The 22952-nt window shown below is 43.3% G+C and overlaps 1 protein-coding gene and 2 long non-coding RNA genes across 23 annotated transcripts in view; all 3 read right to left on the bottom strand.

Annotated features, from left to right (window-relative positions):
• Positions 1–7462, bottom strand: part of LOC138759941 (uncharacterized) — a 44990-nt gene extending 37528 nt beyond the window's left edge. For all 3 annotated transcript variants that reach the window (XR_011355259.1, XR_011355257.1, XR_011355258.1), the window contains exons 1-2: positions 7205–7462; positions 5343–5414 (exon numbers count right to left, since the gene is read on the bottom strand). This is a non-coding gene — a long non-coding RNA (uncharacterized lncRNA). The remainder of the gene's footprint in view (positions 1–5342; positions 5415–7204) is intronic.
• A 1630-nt stretch (positions 7463–9092) lies between these two features.
• The window catches only part of LOC138761066 (hypermethylated in cancer 2 protein-like), a 101810-nt gene continuing 87950 nt past the window's right edge, over positions 9093–22952 (bottom strand). For 18 of the 19 annotated variants that reach the window (XM_069932632.1, XM_069932633.1, XM_069932636.1 and 15 more), the window contains one exon: positions 9093–13711. In XM_069932632.1, the coding sequence (XP_069788733.1) occupies positions 12004–13680 (1677 nt within the window). In that variant the 5' untranslated portion in view covers positions 13681–13711 and the 3' untranslated portion in view covers positions 9093–12003. Of the gene's footprint in view, positions 13712–19108; positions 19146–22952 lie in introns of those variants that run through there. The other variant, XM_069932650.1, reaches the window with a different exon arrangement.
• Positions 9093–22952, bottom strand: part of LOC138761069 (uncharacterized) — a 74073-nt gene continuing 60213 nt past the window's right edge. The window contains exon 2 of the long non-coding RNA XR_011356097.1: positions 9093–11642. This is a non-coding gene — a long non-coding RNA (uncharacterized lncRNA). The remainder of the gene's footprint in view (positions 11643–22952) is intronic.

The following is a 22952-nucleotide window of genomic DNA, read 5'->3' on the forward strand; positions in this document are numbered from 1 at the left end:
AACCAAGAATTTTGATTGCACAATGTATATAAACAATAAACTGATGATCAGCATTAGACATATTAAAATTCATAGCTGCTCCTCCATAAACACCAGGAGCCAATATTTATTGACCAGAATTAACCCTCTATATTTTTGTATTGCACGATTCTATGCTGACAATAAAGAAAAAAAGAGAATGGAGGTGGGAGGGATAGGTAGAACGTGTAGATGTAGAAGGCCTGATACCGCTGGTGATGCCCACTGATAGCAAAGTAATTGACATATGCCTCATTGGGACACTAGAATGTGACTGTGCTCATTCATTTATTGTCATATTTACAAGTACAACATATAGATGCACCAAAATTCTAACTTGCTGCAGCCAAACACGTACACAAGATATACCCACTCCTAATTAAATCAGCATAACATTCCAAGACAGAAATGGAGGTAATAAATATAAAATAATATTCAGTTCCAGTTAATACAAGAAAAAAAGTGATGTTTCATAATGCAGTCATGTCTTTTGACATCCTGGTGTAATTTATGATAAAAGTAGTGTGGGGAGGTTCAAGAGCCTGATAGCCGTTGGGAGGAGAAACTGTTCTTTATCCTAGTGGTGCTAGTCTTTGGGCTTCTCGACCTTCTGCCTGAGGAAAGCAGTGAGAAGAGGTTGTGATCAGGGAGATGGGGGTCATTTGTGATGTTCAAAGTATGCAGGAGACTGCAGGTGCTGGAATCTGAATACAATCTGCAGGAGGGCCTCAGCGGATCAGAACCCAGTGCTTCAACCTGCTGGGTTCCTCCTGCAGATTGTGTTGAGCTCCTTAATGACGCTGGCAGCCTTCTTGAGGCAGCATCTCACACTAATGACCTCAATGGTCAGGAAGTCAGGGACCATGACAGTTTTGGAAAAGGGTTATCACTTTCTACAGCTTTCTGTGTCCCTCAGTACTCATTTTCAAACCAAACTTTATTGTCGGTATCTACTGTGAACATCTGGACAGTGGCTTTCAAGATAAAGCAAAACATTTTATAAAAGAGCACAGGGCATAACAAATTTGAAAACATCTTAATTGCAACTTCAACCTTTTGAATATTTATGTCAAGTGAGGTCATCTGGTTTTCAGAGCTTGTTATTGGGAATTATTGATGAGTCATTCAGTGATAAGTAACAAAATTGACATCAGCTTTCCCTATAATTGGATGGGAACTAAATAGTGACCAATTCCACCTCTGTCCAAAATACTGGTAATAATATAAACTCAAGGTGCCTATTACAATAGTGCCAGGAATTCAGTGTTACTCAGCATTTGTGACTGGCTAATTAGTAATCTTGCACGGACATGAATGTTCTCCTTCATATAATCTGCTCCACACTGAATAACATTGGAAGGATTTTTCTTTTAACATCAGATCACAAAATCTCACTGCACGAACTAGACTCAAAACAAAATGTACACATTCAGGACGTTAACAGGCTCTTCTGGCCCACAGCCTGCACTGCCCAAATACATCAATTAAACTATAATCCCCATACATTTTTTGAAGGGTGTGAGGAAATGGGTGGTGGTTTTATTTAAAATCCTGCGACTGCAGGGTCTGGACTCAAGCTGGCAGTGCCTACGATATGCAGCAGGCCATGAGGGGCTGCAGACTCTGGGAAACTAGAGGACTGGCGCAGGGCACCAGAAAACAGGGAGACCATCCCGCCCCCTCCATTGGAGAAGAAGCAGAGGTGATGATCCATTGGATTGTGACCACTGAGGAGGACCAGTGAGGGCCTCTGTGGCTGAGGTTGTCGGTGATGAGGCAAGGTACCCAAGGAGGACACGGGCTGTTGGTGACTGCAAACCAGTCTACAGACTGCTGGAGACTGGCTAAAGAGGTATCAGCTATCAGAATCAGGATGCGAGAGGGTGCCGAGGGCGCTGAAGGGTTCCTAATTAAGAGGCTCCAATAGCACAGTGGTTAGAGCACTAGTCTTGTAAACCAGCGGTCAGGAGTTTGATCCTCGCTGGGGCTTCATTTCTGTGAGGGGCACTGGACTAAGTAATGACTCTGTCTTCCTTACAGTAGATAAAGTTAAGGAATTTCATGCATGTTACATTCTAAATGTAGCATTACATGACAATAATGGAATCTTTACCTTTACCTAATAGTGTCAGCGCTTGGGTTGCTGATGGTTTGGACTGGAGTCTGTACAGCTGCAGAGGCTGTGGGAGGACTGGAGGCAAATCTCTTTCTCTGATTGTAAGAGGTGCCTGGCAATTTCTGCTGATGGCGAATCTGCCTGCCTTATGGCAAACAAAAGGCAATTTCCTGTGTTATTGCACTGTTTTCAATTACATGACAATAAAGGAAACCAGAGCACCCAGAGGAAGCCATGGAGTTATGGGGAGAACATACAAACGCCTTATAGACAGATTCTAGCCCCGGTCACTGGCACTGTAATAATGCTGTGCTAACTCTTGGCTAACCATGCCAGCCAAAATATTCTATTTAGATTTATTACTTTATTAAACAAGGCCAACTTTTATTGTTTGTCCCCGTTGCCCATGAGAAGACTGTGGCGAGCTGTCTCCTTCAAAAGGAGACTTTGATGGCTTGTTGGAGTTTAGAAGGATGGGGGACAAGGTTGGGGGGGGGGGCGGGGTAATTCTCATCAAAGCATTGAACATTGAAAAGACTGGACATAGACCGTAGTGGGAGAATGTAGGACCAAAGTGTATAGCCTCAGAATAAAAGGATGTCCCTTTAGATCAGAGATGAGAAATTTCTTTTGTCAGAAGGTAGTGAATCTGTGGAACTCTGCCACAGACAACTGAGGAGGCCAAGTCATTGGGTAGATTTAAAGTGAAGGTTGATAGGTTCTTGATTAGTGAGGGTGTCAATAGGTTATGGGGGAGAAGGCAGGAGAATGGGGTTGAAAGGAAAAAATATCAGCCATAATTCTGCTCCTAGGTCTTTTTAACACAAGGGTTCTCCCCTGGTGCTATTGGAAAAGGAGCTGCAGGATTTAGTCTCCATTCTGGTCTAACAGTTGTGGAAAGTGCTGTCCAAAAAACTGCTCTGTTGATACAAAAAAAAAAATTTAAGAACAGAAGTAGGCCTATTGACTCCACAAGCCTGATTTGGATGATATTCTACATCAACACCACTCTATTACAATATCCCTTTGCATCTGGAAAACCAATGAATTTCACCACTAATATACTCATGGGTTGGATGTGCACTGAGAGAGAATTCGAAAGGTTCACAACCCTCCGACTGAAAAGTTCCAAATAGGCAACCCTTAATCCAGGAACACTGATGCTGCATTCTGAACTCTAATAATAGCTGATCAACATTTTCCTGATTAAGGGTCTTTTAGGATTTCACACATTTCAATGAGACCTCACTACCTAATCATTCGGGAATAGAGAAGCTGTCAGAGGACAGAAAGAAAAGCCACTCACTATTCTACCATTTAAATATGTGAACAGATCCACTTAAATAAATGAAAGAACATTTTCAGGAGACTTATTTCTTCCCTACTCCATTGGGCACACAAAACTCAAAACGGTCAACCAGTTTACCTATCTCGGCTGCACCATTTCATCGGATGCAAGGATCGACAACGAGATAGACAACAGACTCGCCAAGGCAAATAGCGCCTTTGGAAGACTACACAAAAGAGTCTGGAAAAACAACCAACTGAAAAACCTCACAAAGATAAGCGTATACAGAGCCGTTGTCATACCCACACTCCTGTTCAGCTCCGAATCATGGGTCCTTTACTGGCATCACCTACGGCTCCTAGAACGCTTCCACCAGCGTTGTCTCCGCTCCATCCTCAACATTCATTAGAGCGACTTCATCTCCAACATCGAAGTACTCGAGATGGCAGAGGCCGACAGCATCGAATCCACGCTGCTGAAGATCAAACTGTGCTGGGTAGGTCATGTCTCCAGAATGGAGGACCATTGCCTTCCCAAGATCGTGTTATATGGCGAGCTCTCCACTGGCCACCGAGACAGAGGTGCACCAAAGAAGAGGTACAAGGACTGCCTAAAGAAATCTCTTGGTGCCTGCCACATTGACCACCGCCAGTGGGCTGATATCGCCTCAAACCATGCATCTTGGCGCCTCACAGTTCGGCGGGCAGCAACCTCCTTTGAAGAAGACCGCAGAGCCCACCTCACTGTCAAATGACAAAGGAGGAAAAACCCAACACCCAACCCCAATCAACCAATTTTCCCTTGCAACCGCTGCAACCGTGTCTGCCTGTCCCGCATCAGACTTGTCAGCCACAAACGAGCCTGCAGCTGACGTGGACATTACCCCTCCATAAATCTTCGTCCGCGAAGCCAAGCCAAAAACTCTTTCCCAACGTGGTTCCTACAATACCAGGAAACCGAATAAATGCTGTCATTTTTTTGCAACGTAGAAATCGCAACCATGATTTTGCATACAGTTCCAATGGTGTTAAACTCACTGATCACTGCAATTGTTTTAAGCATGGATTGGAGGTAACAGGTTGGATTGGAGGAAGATCACTCCAAACCAGTGTACCACGAGATCTTTTCATTCATTTGCAGAGGGGGAGAACATACATTGGATTAATGTTTCAGCTCAGGTCTGGCCTCTCAGACAGTGCAGCACCCCTTACAACCAAATCTGGATAGATCGCTAGTTATCCACAAGGTTTTCTCAAATGAGGCGAGAGAGACAACCTTGCCTTAATCCCAAACATTCCAAACACGTCAAACAGTTTCTGCCATTTCATTGATAGTGAGAATAATGATAGTTTATTGCACAATGTGTATTGCAATACACATTCTTATTTGCTGCAGCTGAACAGGACCCAGGAAAGAAAAAAATAGTAAACTAGTTGAACTAAATTAAGAGATAATATACAAAAGATAGATCATAAATATCCACAATAATCCTAATGCAAAAAATTGATTTGCAGTAGTGCAGTCTGTGATTATTGTAACAAGGCCTGATAGCTATTGGAAAGCAACTGTTCTTGAAGCTAGAGGTACTGGATTTCAGACTTCTATACCATCAGCGCAAAGGGAGCATGAGAAGAGGTTGTGGCCAAGGAGATGCAGGACCTTTATGATGTTGGCTGCCTTCTTGATGCAGCACCTTACATTGGTGTCTGCAATGGACAGGATGTCAAAGCCTATGATGGACCTGACTATGTTTCCTACTTTCCTGGACACCAAACTGTGATGCAACCAGCCAGTATACTTTCCACATTACACCTGTGGAAGTTTCATATCTGACTAGGAACCAGTGTGTAGACGGTTCAAACCATTTTCACGTAGGATTCTTACAGCTCGTAGCGGAGAAGTGCATTGATGGTCACTTACTCTTCAGGAACCTGAGGGGAAATTTTCCCACATAGAAGGTGGCAGGTATCTGGAACGAGTTGCCAAAAGAAGCTGTAGAGGCGAGAGTACAATTACAACATTTAAAAGATACTTAAGGCAGGGATAGGAAAAGTCAAGTGAGATATAGCTCAAATGCAGGCAAATTCGACTAGTTTAGGCAGACAACTTGACAGCAAGGGCTTTGAGCTGAAGGGCCTGTTTACATGCTGTAAAACCCTATGACAGTTGGTGTGTGTGACGGTGATCATCACTGCTTGGACTACCCAATGTTCATCTCCACTTTTGCTGCATGTGATGGACGAGGGTGGAAGGAACCAGTGTCACTCCCAACTGGATCAGACTCCTGAACTTGGTCAGCATCAAAATCCATCTTGTCCCTCAATTGCACTTTGTCACATCAAAACTTCTACAACCCCGAGAATCTGCAGATTTTCTGTATATGCTCTTGAACCTCCCAGAACCACCCAAATCATAAACTCTTCCAGAACGACCAAAAGACATGTCTACATTATTGAAATTTGACTTTTTGCACAAACCTTTTATACTTATCATCTCTTTTTCTGTCTCTTGCTATGTTGAGGTAATTTATTGTAGTTAATGTACCTTATGCACCTGTGTGGCAGTGGCAAGAATTTCGGTGTATTTGTATATTGTACTTGCATATATGACAAACTCTTGTATATCATATTTATCCAACATTTTCTCTTTACTATTTAATAATGGCCCACCTATCCTTTCAGGGCAGATGATGGCATAATGGCTAAATAATCTATTCACTGCTACAGCAACCTGAATTGGCTGAGGAGTTTGAGAACTGGCCAATGAAATCAACCTATCTGAGTACTCATAGAGCCAATGGGTCAATAGGCACATGTGAACAGGGAGAGCATGTTCACAGGCAGATAGGGGACCAAAGCCAGGACAGTATTGGACCTGCGTGTTAGATTCCCATCAGGAAGTTGGTTAGTTTTGAGTTATTTTTGATTTAAATTTGATTTGCCTTTTATGTTAATGTTAAGTCCCACTATTGTCAAGATTAACCTTGCTATCTGGTATGGTTTTCTGTGAACTTTTTTTTTGTAAATCCAAAATGGCACAGGAGAATGCCAAATTTTGAAATCTGTCTATGTGGTATGTAGAACTTAAGTTTTTCATTGCATTTATATAATAACCAATTCAAATTCCCTTATGGCACAACAAAAGCATGGAAATTGCCAAAAGTTGTTCTGGGCTGATGTGTACAAGGTCAAAAGGGCTGCGTGTGATTGCTTCACCAATCATGGCACCTTGGAAGTTCAAAGTCCTTCTGAAAGATTTAAAGTAGGTTAACACTTCAACTCATTGCCTTTTGGACGACATGTTAAACAGCAAGCTCTGTCCGCACATTCAAGTGGGTGTGAAGAACCTCATAGCTTCATTCCAAGGACATTGGAGTTGTCCCTGATGTCTTGACTAACGTGCAAGCACAAAAGTTGGCAGCAAATGTCTAATCAGTTTTCATCCACTCAGTGGCTGCTTTCAAAAACGCAACAGCTGCCTAAAAATCCTAAGTGACTGCACACTAAAGGTTATTCCCCAATGTGGCCATAGAACATTACAGCACAAAAACAGGCTCTTTGGCCCTTCTAGTCTGTACCAAACTATTTTTCTGCCTAGTCCCATAATATACCAAGTCCTCTCCCATCCATGTACCAGTTCAAATTCTTAAATGTTAAACTTGAGCCCACATTCACTTCAGCTGGCCAATTGTAAAATTTTCTGGGGGTAGGAGTAGCAGACATTAATCAGGCCATAGGTTTAAGATAAATGACAAAATAACATATTTGCATAATAAGACTTACAGTACGATGTTACAGGTGATCTGAGAATGCAAGACACTTGCAGTCCTTGACTTCAGTTATTGTTTTGAGTTCCAAAACCTGTGAAGACTGTCAGACAATGGGAATCAAATTGGACTGCTTCATACATGCAGATTTCAGAACTCCACACTCTCCACAAACTTGGTCAGTAATTCAATACCATTCAGTGACTGGATCAGGCCAGAGTTACATGAAGCACCTAGCTAATTGGATCAATCCAACTTAAACAAGGGTAAATTACATGCAACAATATCAGAATGAATGTACCTCCTTCCCTTTCATTTTCTAAAAATGGACCAAAAACAGGATAGACAGCAGCGTACGAGATGCAGACTGTGCGCTTAATGACTGAAGACTCTAATCTTTGCCTTCTTTTGGAAGATCAGCTCACCAGAATAAGTACAGCTTCTCAGCACCAAAGCCAGGACAGTATTGGACCTGCATGTTGGTTTCCCATCAGGAAGTTGGTTAGTTTTGAGTTACTTTTGATTTAAATTTGATTTGCCTTCTATGTTAATGTTAAGTCCCACTATTGTCAAGATTAACCTTGCTACCTGGTATGGTTTTCTGTGAACTTTTTTTTGGTAAATCCAAAATGGCACAGGAGAATGCCAAATTTTGAAATCTGCCTGTATGGTATGTAGAACTTAAGTTTTTCATTGCATTTATACAATAACCAATTCAAATTCCCTTATGGCACAACAAAAGCATGGAAATTGCCGAAAGTGGTTTTGGGCTGATGTGTACAAGGTCAAAAGGGCTGCGTGTGATTGCTTCACCAATCATGGCACCTTGGACAATCACACAAGTGCAGTGAAAGGCAACAGAACATTATGCATCATTGAAAGGTTAAAAACCTCTTTCACACCCTCGGGAAATTCCAAAGTCAATGAATTGCTTTTAAAGTGCAGTCATTCTGATAAAATAGGCAAGTGGGCAGTTCAATGAAAGCATCTGTCAGGATGCGATATTGTATGGAAGTCGAACTGCTTCACTTGAGACCGCAAGCAATTGGAGGGTTTGGGGAGTGGCTCAGCCTATCATACACACAAAACTGCACATGCCCGCAATTACACAAACACCGCTCCCCCATCTATAACTCCATCTGCCTTGGAAAAGACTCATCCCACCCCAGCCACACACTCTTCACCCCCAACCTGTCAAGAAGATTCACCAATACCAATTCACCAGATTCAAGAGCAGTTTCTTTCCTGCCATTATCAGACTCTTGAATGAACCTCACAATAATAGAATTATCAGCATTACCTCTCTCTGCAGATCTGCACTTTTTATTTACTAGTTGTACCATGAGATGTCTAACTGGTCAGCTCCCCAAACCACCTCTTTTACTGAATTCTAACTCAATTCGAACAGGACTGCTTCCAGAATAACAATGGGAGGATAACAAGATAAATGCTTTTGTAATGCTCATTGGGTGTAAATGCTCAGCAGCGCATCAGCCACAGTATTTAGTGATGGGAGGGGAGAAAAGGGAAAGTTACTGGATGATGGAATTCAGAGGAAAGGGGCAAATACAGCAGAGTTCATTCCTTGAATGAAGAGGAAATTGCAATGTTCCAATGTTGAGAGGTGGGCAGTGGGAATCTTATTCCCTGGCTTGAGTGGATTGGTTTCCTGCAGGCAGCAACTTTGATGGAACTTGTGGGGAGGGGCACCTTGTTCCACTATTGGCCCATGGGTGTTGAGGATTGAGACACGGTTCAAAGCTTGAATCTTCAAAGGTCCCAGAATAGAGAACAAGACAGGCCAAGCAACCCCAGCATGAAGATCGTAGGTGTTAATTGTCCTTTCTTCTCCCCCAACTGCATCGTGATCTAAAACAAAACTATTAAGAGAACAAGAACAGGTGTGGTTTTTAGTCAAGCTTTTAATGAAAAGATTGTAAAATAACAGTTTCTGATTGCTGTACATTAAGACTGTAACTTTATCTGAATGCTGAATCCAGCATACACTTGTTTATTATATGATACATGACATTTTTAAAGCTGCAAACAATGCAGCTCGACCTGAATTCAAGCTTTTTTTTGTGCGAAAAAGTAACGATTCCAGAACACAAATAAAATGGTAAATACTGCTACCTGAAGCCGCATGAGGCAGGATATGGAATGCTTGCCCTGCAGTAACTTAGGATGTGCATTGTGACATGAGAAAGAAACACATTGTATAAAACACAATAAACATATTACATCTTCAATGCAAAGCCAAAGGGAAAAAAAAACATTGTCCAGTCTTTTGCAAATAATGTCTTCACAGGTTATGCGGTTTATGGCTATGTGGTAAGTCTCTGAGATTTTTTTTTCTGGAAAAGGTCCAACATACAGCATTTTGCAAATGGACCCCAAAAAATAAATGTGAACAGTGTGTATAGAATTCAAAAAAGAAATAAATACATTCATTACTGCAAATACATATATATTGATAAAAAGAACACTATCAAAAAAGTGTTAAGTTTGCACCATTTTTTGTCAGAAAGTAGCATCCTGCTGAGGTCTGAAGCTGTTGAAAAGTTTACATGTAAACAATGAGATAAATACATAATTTGAGTCACATGAGGTTCTTTTCCTTATACTCATTAAAATGTGCTTTGGTTTAAAAATAGTATCTTCTTTTGTGAATTTGGGTATGAGCTTTTTTCTTTTATACAACTCTGATAATTCTCCAAACTAAGATGGAACAGAACAAAATAAACACTAAAACAGGACAAATGACTACAGCCTATCTTCTATTTTTTTTTTTGCATGAGCTGCCTAACCTCTTTTGAGGCTCTTTGTGTGTATCTGAAAAAAGTATCCCTCCCACCCTTTCCCGCCCCATCAAAATCTTAAATATGAAACTAGTGTTCTGCTTCTCATTAAAATACAGAAAATGTCCTGATACATTACGACATCATATAAATGTAGTTGAGATTACTGCACTGCACCGGTGCTGGACCATCCCTGAATTATGTATCCTTATTGTCACAGTTTGGAAAGTATTTTTTTCACTTGTATTTTTTTTAGACGTTCCTTTGAATAAAAATCTATCGACTGCAATCCTACACAACTACTTGACAGGAAAGCTCCTGTACAATACCTTTGCTGTACACAATGTCGTACTCGTTTTAAGTGCTAAAATCAATGCTGCACTCTTCTCATTTGTTTAAGCTGTAATCACTAGTTTAGATCTTCGTTCCATCCCAACATATATATATAATATATATATTAAATATATATATTTAAAACAAAAGCAAATAAAAGTACTTTGGGAAACAAAAGGAATGGCTGTCTCTAAACCTGCCCTAGTGCCCCTTCAGAAAAATAAAGCAGAATACGACCACCTCCTGAAAATTACCTTACTTAAGCTGTCCTCACCTAGTGAATCTCCTCCTTCCCAGTACCTATACTCCATTTTTGCAGGTTCTAGAAGTTATTCCCACCCCCCCAAAAAAAATCAAAAAAAAATCGGGACTCGTACAATATTTGACTCATTGAATTGTCAGAAGTGAGAGATCATTAAAAATAAAACACAAAAATAACTCATAAACCCTAAGCCAGCCCTATATATATATTTATTTGATTTTCTTTTTTTTTTAAAAAAGCCATTTGTATCTTTGTTAGGGCATTTTAGGTATGTTCTGACAGATAATTTGTAAACTTTTTTCCATCAAGTTACTTTGGAAATCTGTTCCGATCAAAGCCATCACAATCCACCATTTCATGCCCCTGATTTATTACAGTCTTTGCTTCTATGCAGTGATTGAGAATTTGGTTTCATCAGGAATGTACAGCTAATAGATAAAAGCTCATTATCCTCAACTTTTCTGTTCTCACTATAACTTCTGTACCATACTAATAACAACTGCAGGCCTTCACTGACTGGCAGACCCATGTAAACACCACTTTAACCCTTTCAACATCATGCTATTTTATCATTATCTCTTGGGTTGAGCAGCTCACCAGTAAAAAGCTATTGAAAATACAAGCTCCCATCCCTCCCCTCCCCACCCCCCCCCAACCCTCCCCCTTCACCATCCCCACCCACCACCCATGGAACCAACCATGAAAATGACCACTGCAATTCAGGTGTGGCCGTTACTCTTTATGGGATATGGCTCAAAATTCAGCGCACTACACTCTTGTGAATAATTTGGTCAAAAACTGACAAAACAAAGACTAATCTGGTCCAGTTTGGACAGAAAAGGGTCAGCCAACATATGGAGAGAACCAAAAGGCTGGGATGGAAAATGTTGAATCTTAAACTTATATTATACTTGCTTTAAAAATTGCCAATATCCCTCCCTGCCACCCAGTACTCTTTGACCAACCCTTTTATTGATTTTTTTTTCTCTTGTAGGTTGTTGTGAAGAGGTAGCAAGCTGATAAGTCACTTCACCCAGACTTGTTTCGCAAGGGAAAAGGAGCTGAATACAGGAAATAATATAAAGGAAATATACATAAGAAATTGCAGCAAATTCAGCTTACACCAACTACCCCAATTATCCCCTTTAACCTTCCAGCTTAAACATTCACATAGAGGTCAAGGTCCTTACGTTTTTTTAATAAAACAAGTACCTCCAAGCTCTCAAGGTTTACTCTCTCTCAGTCTCTAAACTATTGGAAACTAAAGATCCCCCCATTCTCCTCCCAACCCTTTGCTGAAAATCCAAGAGACTGCTCACCCTCAGTCAGAGAAAGTGAGACTCCCCGAATGCAAAATAAAACACACGCACGCACGCGCACACACACGCACACGTAGAGAAGATGAGGTCCGAGTCTTTGGCTTTATGTCGGTGAGGTATGCATTCGCATGTGGCTGATCAGGTTGCGCTGCTGAGTGAATTTGCCACCGCAGACTTGACATTCATAGGGCTTTTCACCGGAGTGAACCCGCATGTGCTCTGTCAGTCGGTACTGCCTGGTAAAGCGCATGCCACACTCCTCGCAGGCAAAAGGCTTCAAACCAAGGTGGCTACGCATGTGTCGGGTCATAGTGCCACGCTGGGTGAACATTTTACCACAGATGTTGCAAGGGAAAGGCCGGGACAGCCAGTGAGTCTTCTCATGCTGCCGCAAGGTTGATGGGTCCCTGTAGCTCTTCTCGCAGACTGAGCACTTGTACGGTCTGGAATCATTGGCGTATGGCAGGTTTTGGGCAGCCAGGCTGTCCGCCTCATCCTTGATGTACAGGTCCTCCTCCGTGTGACTCTCCACGTGGGCGTTCAGCTGCTCCGAGCTGGGGAAACCTTTGCCGCAGGGGATGCAGACATAGAGGTTGTCGCCGTAGACCACTGGCTCGAACCCATCTTGCCCCTGCCTGTAGGCGTGGGCGCTGGGCTGCCTGCCTTCGTCCTCGCTTTGGCCACTCTCCTCGCTGCACTCCTTCCCGTTCTCCTCCTCCTCCTCCTCCCTGCAGTGCATCGCGTGATCAAAATGGTGACCGGGCTCGGGGTCCAGTGATTTGACCAGCGGGCCCATGATGACCCCGTTCACCACCGCCGAACCCTCCTCCCTGCAGTTGATGCTCTCTTGCCTGTTGTACACCTTCTCCTGCTTGATCCAGCCTGCATTGTGACCAGAGAGACGGAAGCCCTTGGTCTGGCCAGTGTCAGAGAGGTTGGGGCTGCCAGACAATTCGCTCCTGTCAGTTGACTCGCTGTTCTCAGTCTTGTGTAGGTTGGCGGCGCTGTCTTCGAAGGAGGCACTATTGGTTGCAGGTAGAGGGGCAGTGTTTGGAGAGCCTTGATTGCACTCCCCAAGCTGCATGTCTTCCTGAGACATATGTGCAGGGACAGAGGGGCTCTTCTTGGACAAGTCAAGGCCCAGCACTTGCTCCGGTTCCCCACCGTTGTTGGTGCCATTGGTATTGCTGCTTTTACCACTGTTTTGGCCATGGGCATGAGCACTTCCTTTGTTTGAGCTAGCAATGTATAGTTCTTCACCTGTCATCTCCACCCGGTGCAGTTCCACACCCCGCTGCCGCTTGAGGCCTTCAGGTGACCCAGGGTAACGGGTCTGGATAACCGGTGTGGAAGAAAGTCTGTGCCCTCTCCCTAGCTTGCCGGGGGTGGGACCCACCAGTTTCCCATGTAACGTCTTACCATTGCGTTTAATCTTCTTCCTGCAGAGAGCGGCTAAGTCGTGAAGCTGGAGGTAGCTGGCTGCTGTAAGAAGGGCATTAAAATTCTGCTCACTCGCCTGGTCCGTGAGCAGGAGCTTGCCGGTGTAGATGAAGTCAAGTATCTGCCGGAAGATGCTGGCATTGACCATATCGGTGTCCAGGTTGATTAAGTTGTCGTGCAGCACAAGGGATTTGAAGTACATGCTACTTGCTGCCAGGATATTCTTGTGCGCACGGAACAGGGCATTTTCCACCACGATGATGACATCACAGAAGAACCCTTTGCTTCTCTGTTGGTTTAGCTGGAGCAGCAATTGTTTGGCGTGATTTGGGAGTTCCATTTTCACCTCTGATTCCTCAAACTGGAACTACCTGGAATAAAAGAGAGGCAGGAGAAAAAGTCAGATATATTTAAAGAATTATAAACATTGACTTTTTTCCCCCCACCGTCCTCCAAGATGCTATTTGTTTTTCTAGATCTAGACTTTGTCAGGTTGCCAGAAAAATTGATTGACTGCAACCAGAATATCTCTGCTACCAAGCACAACTCAGTCCTGAGGTCTGCAATTGAGAGACCCAAGCAGAAACATTGACTGACTATTTCTATCCATGGATGCTGCCTGACCTGCTGAGTTCTTCCAGCATCTCACTGTTTAGATAAAATTCAATGGTGGTTTGTATAGTAAGATGTAAAAACAATAAGGGAAGCAGGATTTGACAGGTTCATCTGCTGATCAAATGTTGAAGATATATTTCCCCCAATTTCTTTGCTCATGTTCACACACAGGCACTCCTCGAGTTGTGACCTACATCCTTCTGCACATACGCCCGAAAATTAAAAAATAATGAAGAAAAAATATAAAATTTATGCGGTTTATGTTGCATTTGACAAACTATAACAGGGATACTGGGCACATAAGAGCCAATATGTGCGTACTTACCTTGTTAGTCCGTGCCCCTGGGCCAGTAGGCTGGGCGCATCTATCTTGATTCCTGTTTGCGTGCACGAGTCGGTTGGCAGATGCGTGGTGGGTTCGCATATTGGAGTTCAGTTGGCACATGCGCGAGAGTTAAGCACCCTAACAATATTGAATTCACAGGCTAGACTCTCACGCATACGCCAAATGAAGACTCACACATGCAAATAGGAATCAAGATGGCCACACCCAGCCTATGGACCCCGGAACGCTGACTAACACAGTAAGCATGGACCAGAATGTGGAAAGATTTGCCAAGGTTGATCGACAAATTCAGGAAACTTTAAGTTGTTATCATCAAATCTACGATGAAAAAAAGTTATGATTAAAAAGTTTGCTTTGAGACTTCGGTACTCCATGCCCGCAGGAAATTCTTTTGACTTTCCTCCATTTTGAGATATGACCGATCCTTTGGTCCCAATTATGGTCACAAGTCGGGGAGTACCTATATTACAAATTAAACAATGCAGCATGGAACAGACCCTTCAGCACAACTCATTCTTACCAACCAAGGTGGCATTCTGATCTAGTCCTATTGACCTGCATTTGGTCCATATCCTTCTTGGACCTTCGCATCGATGTATTTGTCCAAAAGGATTTTTGCACATTATAATTGTGCCGGTTTCTATAACTCCCTCTGACAGTTCATTCCAGATATGGACCAACCTCTAAGTGAAAAAGTTGCCCCTCAGGTACCTCTCACCTTTAACCCATTTCTGTCCTCTAGTTTTGGAATCATCTACCCTGGGGGAAAGACTCTAAACATTCATCTGAACCATGACCCTCATTATTTTTACATACCTTAACAAGGTGAGCCCTCAGCCTCCTCCATTCCAGGGAATGAAGTCTCAGCCTCGTACACTCCATTATTTACCTGCAATTATTATGTTGGGATTCCATCTGCCCAGGTGACTAATCTAGTGGGGCCAATGTCTATAAATGTTATCAGTGCCCTGAAACCCAACCACCTTTGGTAATTGTCCCATTTAATTATGTAGTTGCTTTAGCAGCCATCCTTGATGTTCAACATCTCTCTCCCTCCGTCAACATCAGTGTTCACCACAAACCATAATCTCCACTGGATCTGCCACATAAATATTGTAGATCCAAGCCACCCCAACTTGCACGGATGAGTGCTTCACCAAATGGGCTCATGGACAAAGTCCCATCCATCACCTCAAACATTCATTCCCTTCACCATCATTGGCCACAATGGCTACGGTGTGTACATTGACTAAAACCAGTGCAGTCACCAGCCTCAGTCAAATTGTTAGAAGAACTTAAGAAGGAGGTAGATCAACATATGAAAGATTGATAAATGAGGGTTACAAGGAACTGAAACAAAAGATATGAAGGCAGTGAGGATCAGCCTTACCAACCATTTTGAATAGCAGGCTGGCATGAGGGTAAGGCAGTCTATTCTTGCTCTATCTTGTGTTATTCTGAAAGCCTCTCCTGAAACCACAGCTTCTATCACCATGAAGGAAAAGGAAAGTCATGTACCACCCTGAATTTGGGACAATCCAAATCCTGGAACTGACTCCCCAACAGAACTTTGAAGGAACCTTCATCAAACATTTGGCAGTGATTTGGGAAGGTAGCACACCACCTTCAGGTGGGCAACTACCACCCCCTTCCAGTGGACAATCAGCCTCCCCCCCCCCACCTCCTTGCCATGGGCAACCACCACCACCCCTTTGCGGTCGGTGGGCAGCCACCACTAGCTCCACCTCCTGTTGGACATCTGCCACCAGCCCAACCTGCATGACCTTCCGGTGGACAACCACTCAAGGTCCATCATATATCTTGGGATAGAAAAGCTGATATGGCTTTATACAGGTTTTCTAAGATAACTGAATGAGAAATGTTGCAGGTTTCTCAACCAATTTAGCAAGCTCCAATAAAGGAAATCCAAAATTAACAAGGTTGTTGGGGACATTTTGCAACTAGTTAAATTTAAACATGGTAACAGGCACTTTCCAACCGTGAGCTCACGCCGCCCAATTACACCCAATTGACCTACAACCCTGGTATATTTTTGAACAGTGGGAGGAAAACTGTACAAACGCAGGGAGAATGTACAAACTCCTTACATGCAGTACGGGATTAGAACCCAAGTCGCTGGCGATGTAACAGCACTGAACTAACTGCCATGCTAACCATGGGAATTGGGTTTAGGAATTTACAATGTTCTTAAAACTCCCTTCAAGTGCTACCCACTGCCTGGGTCTACAAATACACCATCAGAGCCAATGGTTTGCAGAAAAAAAAAATTTTGTAACCCTAAAGGAGACAAGAAGTAATTTATGACAAATCAACTTTTTGAACAACAGGAAGTTGTGCAGGATTAGCATCTGTAGATTTTGCACATTTACACATTATATAATTCATTCAAATTCATATTTATAGCCACCAGATTGCACAAGTACAACCTGACAAATAGGTTTTTATTTATTAATAACAATTAATTCCTCGGTCCAAATTAAACACATAAAACAAGCAATACATATTCAGGACAAAATTTACACAATTTAAAAAATTTAAAAAAAAAATACACACACACACATATATATACACATGCACATGTAAATAAATAAATAAATAGCTAGATATGATGTAGCAGCGGCTACACTGCTAACTGAAGGATTGCACAACCAGACGGGTTGAGTTCAGTGAGCAAAACTGATTTATTGCAGGCTGCCTGGTTGGTCTTATACTCCCAGCCCGGACCTGGCTGAGAACCACGCTGGGGGGGCCCCGACGTCACCAGGGCGTCACTTGGGTCCCCAAGCGCGGGCTTCTGAGCCCGGTTATGAGGTCGGGAGGAAACCCCCAACAGCGCCATCTTGGCCGGCTCACCCCACCGCGTCCGTGACAAGCGGGGCCGGTTCACCTGCCTGATGGCGTACTGCCACAATGGTTTAATAAACAGCAGATTCTCAGATAGTCAGTGTGAGCAGTTAATTTCATCATTACATTGTTCTCACAGCCCGTGGGGAAAAAACTGTTTCTCAGCCTGGTGGTGCTGGCTCTGATACTCCTGCCACTCTTTCCCAACAGTAGTTGAAATATGCTGTGTTTAGGGTGGTAGGGATCCTCAACAATTGTGCAAGCCCTCTTCAGACAATGATCCCAGTAGATCATGTCGATGGGGGCCGTGGGAAAATGGGGAACACCTGTGATTCAATCTGTTACTCTTATGGCCCTGTGGATTTACCCCCATTCCAATTCTCCAGAGCAACAATACTACACGGCGATGCAGCTTGGCATGATGCTCTAGATAGGACTCCAGTAGAAGGTTGACATAATAGTGGGTGGTGGCCTTGTCCGCTTCAGTCTTCTCAGAAAGTCTAGTCACCGATGTGCCTCCCTGACAAGTGAAGAGATATTGGTGCATCCAGAATTGACCACTTGGTAAGTGGTCTCTAAGGAACTTAGTGGTCTCGACTCTCCGCTACTGAGTTATTAATGTGTCGTGGAGTGCGGCCGTTCCTGATCCTCTTGAAGGCCACTATCACTTCCTTCATCTTGTCTGTGTTGAGTCTCAGGTTATTATTCTTGCCCCATATCACAAGATTTTTCACCTCTTCTCTGTAGTGCAATTATAGAGTTATGTCTCTGTAGTGCGATGAATGGCTATGCAGGTGCCTGTTCAACAGGGGACATGGAATTCTTTTCAGCGTCAGCTTGTTCTTCTCATCAAACTGTGCAAAGAAGATGTTCAGTCTGAATGGAAGGAAGGTGTCATTGTCTTTAACTTCCAAGGTTGCTCTGTGATCTGTCTATGGTCTTGATCCCTTTCCACACGAGCCTCATGTCGTTGGTGTCCGTGCATCTTCTGTATGGACCCAAGCTATGCCTTTCGGATTGCACAGGAGAGTTCAGCCCTCACTGATCTTAGCGCCAGCTTGCCTCCTGTCATGAAGGCAGCATCATGAGCTCTGAGAAGCGTCTGGACCTCTTCATCCAACCATGGTTTCTGGTTAGCCCTGGTTATGAAGCATTTGATCTCAGTGACATCCTCAATACACTTGCTGATGTAGTCAGTCACTAAGCTCATGCGCTCCTCGATGTTTACATGACCTTTATAGGTGATGTTTACGTGACCTTTATAGGTGGCCTCCTTCCTGAAACAGCTCCAGTCTGTGGTGTCAACGCAGTCCTGTAGCACGACTGCCACCCCCTCTGGCCATGTCCTGCTCTCCCTATGAGCTACATTCATAAGGGCAAAGTACCTGCTCATCCTCTTTCACATGAACTGGGGAGAGAGTTGGGCTATTTCAGAAGACAATTAAGAATGAACAACATCACCATTAGTCTCAAGTCATACATGGACCAGATTGGATAAAGGCAGCAAATTACCTTTTTTATGTAAGGAGCTGGTTGAGTTTTTAAACAATGTTCATAGTTCTACTGTCACCAGTACAGTTACGAGTCTGTTCTTCCAGGTTATTATTTTTATTAATGGGAAGCAACTTTTATAGTCTCCAAACTTCCCACCCTGCCATGGCTTCCTTTTACATCTCCCATTGACTAGGAAAGGCAGTCAACAGATTGCAATAATCCATCACACCCTGGTTCTCCCTTCTCTCATTGGGGAGAAGGCTCAAGAGTGGGAAACTGTGCACCAATAGCTTAAAAACCGATTCCCCCTCAGGAATCAGGGTCCTGAATGAAGCCCACAACAGTGCTCTCATGTTGCCCTTGCTTGGTGCCAATTGATCTTTTTCCCTGTAACTCCATACTCTATAAATTGTGCTCTTCACATAGCTGACTAATTGTGAGAGGTTACCTCTTAGTTTGATCACAGAAGATCCATTCTCACTGTACCAGGTATAATGTGACAAATAAACCTGGAAAAACAAGTTGGAAGTTGCCAGTGCGTTAGTGAACATCAATCTCGGATTACTGGCAATATGCCTCTGCTTTGCTAATAATATTATCACTGTGCTAAAGCTACCCACAGGATTAAGGGAACTTGCATAAACCACATGATATGCCACAACTGGACTACTGTGTCAAATTCTAGTCACCACAGTTCAGGAAGGATCTAAAAGTCCTAGAGATGGTGAGCAAAGGAGAGTGGGACTGTTCTCTTAACAGTCCTGCCCAGTAAAAGACCCTTCAGCCCACAAGGTCTGGGCTGAACATGATATCAAATTTAATTAATTCTCTTCTGCATGCACATGATCTATATCCATCTAATTTTCCCACATACTCATGTGTCTGTTTCCACTGCTACACCTGGCAATTAATTCCAGGCACCCACCTCTCTCTGCAAATAACGCCCCCTCTCCCCCCCCCCCCACCCCCTTTAAACTTCCCTTCTTCGGTAAGGAAGAGACTAATGAAGAAAGTAGATGGGTGCAATTTCAATTGTTTTAAAAACAATCTCCATAAGTTATTTGTTAGAATGGCTCCAGGGAAAAGATTTCATGGGCAGATTGGGGTGGAGAAGCTGAGTTTGTTTTCTTCTGGATCAAAAACAGCAGAGACAAGGCTTGGAAGAGGTGGACTGAATCTTGCCTGGTAATGAGGGAAGAAGCAGGAAATTACTTCCATTAATTGGTTTAGGGGGCACAAATCCATAACACTGGCAAAAGAAACATTGGTGAAATTGTGGCGGGGGGGGGGTGAACATCTTTATGCAGCCTATTGCTTTGATCTGGAATTCATTGCCTGCAAGGGCAGTGGAAAAAGAATCAATAAGTCGGACTAGTGTGGGTGGAGCATTATGGTCACCATGGGCAAAATGGACTGAAGAGCCTGTTTCCCCACTCTGTGATACAAAGGACTTCAGTGGGGAATTGGTCAGGTATGTGAGCAAAGGCAAGAGGAGCAGGGGAATGGTATTGATAGGATTGTCTGGCTGAATTTACCACCCCTCCCTGCTGTAACCCAGAAAATAAACATTCTTCCAGGAAACAAATGCTCTGCTGAACTCCATAGAAGGTATTAATGCTAATTATATCACGACTTTCATTATCAATGAGTTAGTATTTTACAGTAAAATTACCTCAGAACTATTCCCAACTATTATCTCTTTAAAATTAATTCAATTTGTTGACATTCACAGTTTTTCTTTCCACGTACCTGTTTGACTGCAGCAAGCAAGAATATTGCAAGAATGCTTGCCAGTGGCAGACCTGGCAATTAGAAGAGTTTTCACGCTTCTATTTTTCAGACTGGAGCTTGCTCACATAACCTGGGATGTGGCTCAAGTTCATCAGCACCTGGACACACAGTTCCTGGATGATACAGCGGCACAGCTTGCAGAGCTCGATGCTCCACCACCTCCGTTCAACTCTGACCTCCAGTGCTGCTGTGTGGAGTTTGCATTCCCTCTGGTCATGACCAGGTTCTCCAGATTCCTCTCACATCTCAAAACTGGTTTGTAGCTTGCAGATAAAAACAATCTGCTGGAGGAACTCCAATCAGGGCAGCATGAGTGGGAGAAAAATGGTCGACGTTTTGGGTCGAAACTCTTCCAAGACCGGAGGCGTGAGACAGTGATGTCGGTAGTTTCTTCAGACTCCAATTCCAGCCTCTATAGACTCTGTAGATAACGAGGCAGCCCATAACACTCAACAATCCGCTTGATGTGGCAGGTAATTATAGCCATGGAAGTACAGCTAACGCTTAAATTTGCAACAGGGTCACCATCAGTGAAATACCACTAGCAGTAATACTCAAGGAATCACCACTGAGCAGAAAAAGCACTGGACAGGCCACTCTTTTCCTTTGTCTGGCACCTGACAATCAACTGCCTTGGACTGCCATCTTTCACCCCTCCCTGATTCCCCTCTCCCCTATTGGTCCCGCCCACCCTGTTCTTGCTTTCTCCTCTCTAAACTCCGCCTTGATGAAGGGCTCTGGTCTGAAACATCCATCATTCTTTCTTTCCCACTGTAACTGCACGACCTGCTGAGTTCTCCCAGCATCTCCCGTGTCTCACCATGCCGTAACAAGAGCAGGAGATTATGGGTACTGTAGTGAACATCTGCTCAAAGGCTCTTTACCTCCTGTAAACCTCAAATCAGGCAAGTGCGAGAATGCCTGCTGCTTGGATTAATTTGGTAACCAATTTACAGACACCTAAACAACATACAGTACTTGTTTGCTTACCCTGCTCCACACAAATATTTACTCTGATACACTGTGATAGAAGCAAGTTAACACTGCAGTGGATAGTGGTTCTTCTCCTGCAATCTTCACCTTCAGCAGGAGTGGTAATATTGTGGAGAAACCATTACTTACTAGATTGTGGACTGAAGGCATAGCCAGTCTGTATTGCGAACAGGGTCCATCAATATACCATGCCACAAGGATAGTTTCAGTCTCAAACACTTTTTATTAAAAAAAAGGCCACCCAGAGAGTAACCTATCTCGAGGTAAATAGTCAAAAGTCCTGGAATAACGTAGCCTGATGTGCTTTTTCTAAAAGGCTTGGAAGAGGCAAGAAAACCCTGCCCTACCTTCATCCCTGGAGCACATTTTAAAGTGGCCAGAAAAGGCAAGTTAAACTCGAGGCAGTGTGCCATCTGTCATAAACCCAATTGGAACCCAATCCAGAATGTTAGGAATTCAAACCTCGCATTTCAACATAAACAGGTGCTACATTGTTTGAAGGTGCCCTTCATTCATACATTCATGCTAAAAATCTCATACCACTCAAGGGGGAAGAGCTCCAATGCCCACTTATTCCTTAACCCAACCACATACCAGTATGCTGGTTAATGCCATATCTAGATTAGATGCAAGAACAAATTAGATTTCATAGAACATGGAACAGTACAGCACAGGAACAGTGCCTTCAATCCATGTCTGCACAGAACACGAAGTCCAAATCGAACAAAAATCTGCTACTTGCATCTGATATCTCTCCATCTCCTTCAATATCCATGTGTTTATCTCAAAGTCTCTTAAATGCTAGTTTTGTATCTACTTCTACCACTACTCCTGGAAGTTTGTTCCAGGTGTCCACCACACTCAGTGTTAATATATTTGTCCTGTACATCTCCCGCAGGACAGCACGGTTAGCGCAGTGCTGTTACAGCGCCAGCAATCAGGACCGGGGTTCATATCCCACACAATCCATAAGGGGTTTGTTCTCCCTGTGTTTGCATGTTTTTCCTCTGGGTGTTCTGGTTTTTTTCCAACGTTCAAAATATACCAGGAGTTGTAGGTTAATTGGAAGGCATGGGATCGTGGGTCAAAAAGGCCTGCTACCATGCTGTACGTCTACATTTACATTTAAACGACCTCCCCCTCACTTTAAACGCATGTACTCTAGTGTGCGACGCTTTTGTCCTGGGGAAAAGATTCTGACTGTATGCTTCTCAAGATTTTACACACTGATCTTTCCTCAGCCTTCCATGCTCCAGAGAAAAGAACCCACGTTTTTTCAACCTCTGCCTAAAGCTCATGTTCTCCAAGCAGCATCCTTTCCAAAGCTTCCACATCCTTCCTGGTGTGATCAGAATTCCACTCAATACACTAAATGCGGCCCAAAGTTTTAAAATTTAATTTCGAAGCTAATTTATTGGTGGTGAACTACTCAATGTAAAACAAACTACAATGTTAAGTGGCAAAAATCTTATCCTGTAGATTCAGAATGCCATTCACTAAAATGACAG

The sequence above is a fragment of the Narcine bancroftii genome, chromosome 4 (assembly GCF_036971445.1).
Source record: "Narcine bancroftii isolate sNarBan1 chromosome 4, sNarBan1.hap1, whole genome shotgun sequence".
Taxonomy (NCBI): domain Eukaryota; kingdom Metazoa; phylum Chordata; class Chondrichthyes; order Torpediniformes; family Narcinidae; genus Narcine; species Narcine bancroftii.